The sequence below is a fragment of the Patiria miniata genome, unplaced genomic scaffold, assembly GCF_015706575.1.
Source record: "Patiria miniata isolate m_02_andy unplaced genomic scaffold, ASM1570657v1 HiC_scaffold_14, whole genome shotgun sequence".
In the NCBI taxonomy this organism is placed as follows: domain Eukaryota; kingdom Metazoa; phylum Echinodermata; class Asteroidea; order Valvatida; family Asterinidae; genus Patiria; species Patiria miniata.
The window spans coordinates 12612312-12616521 of record NW_024037052.1 but is presented as its reverse complement, the minus strand read 5'-3'; the positions used below and the strand labels follow the sequence as shown (position 1 = coordinate 12616521).

The following is a 4210-nucleotide window of genomic DNA, read 5'->3' as shown; positions in this document are numbered from 1 at the left end:
ATGGGGGGTGGGTGTAGGGATACGGATGGGGGGTGGGGGTGGGGTGGGGATGGGAAAGAGGGAGAGGAGAGTGGTGCTGGAAGTCTCCTGAGCATACGTACAAATAATACACGTAACTGAAGTACCGTAGTACTGCAATCTTCAAATTCAAGCCAATAAATGAATCTTAAAGTCATCTCTACACTCAATGAAATCACTTACAAATTACAGGAACTACATTTATGCTTTTATTGCTGATTAATCGAAACTTGTTAATGATTTTCTCATGTTACATCAATGCAGCAATAATCATGGATGTACAGCCTGGACGCTGCTGGCGTTGTGAGAGGGTTCTCCCTCAACATTCAGTGCCCTGCGAGTTTTGCAGGATAGCAAAGTACTGCAGCACGCCATGCCGAAACAAGGACAAAGTCAGACACGGAAGTGTGGAGTGCCACCTTTATGGGGACAACAAATGTGACACATGTGGGAGGACAGCTCCAAATATCTTCAGTGAGGTAGGATACATGCAGTGGCTTACAATTATATTCAAAATTCCCCCTCCCCCCAACCCAAGAAAAGAAAAAAAAGAGCTAGCGTTGTAAAGCTGGTCCTGGAGTGTACAAAATTCATTGATGTAATGATAGCTCTGCCTGTCTCACAAGGGGAGATGGGGAGCCAGTCAGTCAGTCAGTCAGTCAGTCAGAAAGCCATAATAGAGGACAATAGGCTGGCCCTCTAAGACCATCAAATTTTATACATACATACATCTGTGTGATGCCAACTTTTGAATTTTTCTGCTGTCGCCTTTACTAAAAGCAATTCTTCATTTTTCACCTCACAAGTATTGTTCAAAATGAACCAAAAACATGAATTCTAGGAGGGTAAAAGTCATCTCCATGCTATATAGTTGAATCGATAGAATGCCTTGACCCTTTGGTGTCGAAGGTGTTCAATCAATTTATGCATTAAATCACGGACTTGATTTGCAAGTTTTGCCCATTGTAATTTTTACCTGACCTTAGCAAAGAAAAGTTCCATTTCATATTTTGAGGACATCCTTGTCTTTTATATTTTTCTCAGTGTGCAAGTTGCAATGATGCATGGTACTGCAATAAGGGGTGTCAGCGGAGACACTGGCCAGCCCATAAAGAGTTATGCAAAAAAGTCAAGGAAATCGTGACAAAACTGTCTGCTGATCTAACAAAAAGAAACTCTAAATTAGCATGTAATACAAGGGTAGCTGACTCAAGTCACTATTTTGGGAACACTATGGCCAAAGACTTCCTTAAACTTGCCAATAATGAGTTGTCTGGTGAGACGACAGCTGAACAGTTGACCAGGGATTTCCATGTCTTATCTGCTGGATGCGGAGATTTACGCAGCACAGTTTTGACGGCTGCTTCCCTCCCTGATGAGTACCAGGGGAAACTTCACATAACTCTTAACGATTTTGACCCTTTTGTCATGGCAAGGAATGTGCTGTTTCTCTTCATGTTGGTCCGCTTCGCAGACACTGACTACATTGCTTCCAGTTTGACAACCATCTGGTACTCACTCCATATTTCCAAGAGAGAGTACGACTTGATCAAGACAAGCTTGGATGAACTCATTCAGATGAGTGCTCAACAACTCAGTCATTCCACAAGAGGACTGGTGACTGTCCAGGATGAAGATCTTAGGGATCTGTGTCAGGTTTGGGAAAGATGGCAATCACTGGAATGTCAAAGAGACAAGAAAACCTCAATCAATCTAAGAAAGCAAAGAGAGAAAGTGTTTGAGCCATATCTTGTGAAAGGTGTATCAGCTTACCTAGCACGTCTATCGCCTGAAGACCAGAAGGCCAACAAGGAGTGGTTTGACCATGCTTTGTTTGTCCCAACTCAAACGGTGAAAATTGAAACTTTGCCATTTGACAACCCGACACTAACTGGACGCGGTGCACACTTTGAAAATGTTTGTTATGTAACAGCCCCAGTAGATTGTGAATTTGTGTACTGCATCAAGGAGTCATCATTTCCTTTTGCAGTGTGGGACTGTTTGAGAGTAAGAGAGAACACCCCTGGATCCCACTCCTCTCCGATGGTGATGTACCACAAGTACGTGACAAACCTCCTCCAGAAAGTCAAGAGTCTCATCCTTCAAGGAAGGCTCCTTATCCACGTCTCCTTGGCCAACTGTCTGGCCTTTCCGAAAAATCACCATCAAACCTTGAGCATGCCCAACTATGACCGAATCTTCACTTCAAACCTTGCTGACTATGTTGGATTCGCTAAACTCCTACAGACATTCAAGCCACTGCTTGATGCCAGCAACAGCTACTCAGCTATTGTCACTGAGAGTATGAACTGGATTGAGACAGTACCAGGAGCAAACATTACATCACCTGATTCCAGTATGTTTGAGAGATCTAAAGATTTGTGTATTCAAGACACCGGAACATATACCGATGGCTTAAATCCCGTACGAGAGTATTACGACAATACCATCTGCTTTCTGATGTATCTCCGAGCAGATTTCATGGCAGGGGGACTAGGCATACCACCACGCGAGGAAGTACCATCATTTGAGAGTGTCAAGAAATATCACGGCCTCCGAATGCGTGACTTCCGGAAAGGACTGAACAAACTGGTGCCATTCCAGTATCGAGTGAATGCAAGGGACCTCACCATGCTGAATGGCTACGACAGAGCTGTAGAGTGGTATCTGCCTCAAAGTGATGCTTAACTTTTCTGAAGTGGGGGGGGGGGGGGGGGTGTTGAGGCATCAAATACTGCTTGTAATGTAATGGGGTAATAAACACTGGTCTGTAATTTCTTGGATAATACTAGAGTCTTATATAGCGCACATATCTACCAACAATTAGGTACTCAAGGTGCTGGAAATTGTCTGTTATTAAAGAAAGGTAAATAAAGTTTATGTGAAATATGAGAACCATTATGTTGCACCTTTTACAAGGTGCTGCGGTGCATATTGCAGCCACTCCTAGAAACACAGGGACAAACCCCTTCTCTTAACAAAAAGTGGTACTAATGGGTTCTTTAACGTGCATTACACAACACACGGGACCTAAGGCTTTACGTCCCATCCGAAGGACGAAGCAATAATGGTAAAGTGCCTTGCTCAAGAGCATAAGGACCATGTTCCCACAGTCAGGATTTTAGTATATACATGTAGCCTTTATATACAAAACATTTTTCGAAACCTGAATACGGTTTCACGTACAAAGTAATGTAACTGGGCTCAAAGGCAGATCGGAGGGGGGGGGGGGGGCAACGGGGACCATGCCCCCCCCCCAAAACTTTTTTAAGTGACGTTTCAATAAAGGCAGGCACTGCGTACACCACCATCTTTTCCTCAAAAAAATTAGGTTAAAGTGGTCAGAAATTGCCTCAGATCGCACCACGGAGCGTCTAGAACCAAAAACATTTTGGGGCCCTTATAATGCGGGCCCCAAACCCCTCATGGTAATATACCAAATATTTTTGAAATCTGAATGCGGATTCATGTACAAAGTAATGTAGATTGGCTCAAGGGCAGATGTTGCAAAAAAGGCAGGCACTGCACACACCACCATCTTTTCCTCAAAAGAAATTGTCAGTTCACCACAGAGCATCTAGAATCCAAAAAGTTTTCGGGCCCTTATTAAAGGAGGCCCCAAACCCCTTGCCTTAATATTTTGGACCCACTTTTTTTTTGGGGGGGGACACCAAAATTGTATTTTGGCAGTCCAATAAACATTGTGCTCTGGATCTGCCCTTGGCTTGGCTGCTTATATGACACACAGAAAAGTGTATACAACACAGGAACCTGTAAATAGTTAAAAGTGATTATAATCTTGTATTTCTTATTTCGTTTCAAAATGATTTAAACCGCTGGGAAAGAATGTACATGTGATGTCCAGACGCCACTTCAGTGGTTGTGCACAAAGTCTATGGAGAGTCAAGAGTATTTTCAAAGTATTTTCTGGCAAAATTGTCCTAAATATTTTGTAGTCCCAGATTCATGTCTTTTCAACATTTTTGCAATGACTTGCATTTGCATGACTGACTGTAGTGAGATCATATGATGAAAAAAGAAGTGGCGTCAAGATGCAACATTCTTTCCAAAGGCTGTACGATGCATGTTGAAAGTGGGTTCCTGTTTGGTTTGCATGTACTATTGGATGCAGTGTATTTTATGCTAGACTAAAATCCTTAAAATTGCTTTTTTTATGCACAGCGTTATCCTT

The 4210-nt window shown here is 42.8% G+C and overlaps 1 protein-coding gene across 1 annotated transcript; it reads left to right on the top strand.

Moving 5' to 3' along the window:
• The first annotated feature begins 290 nt into the window (after window positions 1-290).
• Window positions 291-2715, top strand: LOC119721775. The gene is made up of 2 exons (XM_038191733.1): window positions 291-497; window positions 1063-2715. Exons 1-2 carry the CDS (start codon window positions 291-293, stop codon window positions 2704-2706), a joined length of 1851 nt encoding a protein of 616 aa, XP_038047661.1. The 3' UTR covers window positions 2707-2715.
• Window positions 2716-4210: the final 1495 nt, after the last annotated feature.

Coding starts and splice junctions, on each gene's coding strand:
- LOC119721775 (XM_038191733.1), top strand. CDS start 291: ATGGATGTACAGCCTGGACGCTGCTGGCGTTGTGAGAGGGTTCTCCCT. Junction 498..1,062: donor CTCCAAATATCTTCAGTGAG/GTAGGATACATG, acceptor TATTTTTCTCAG/TGTGCAAGTTGCAATGATGC.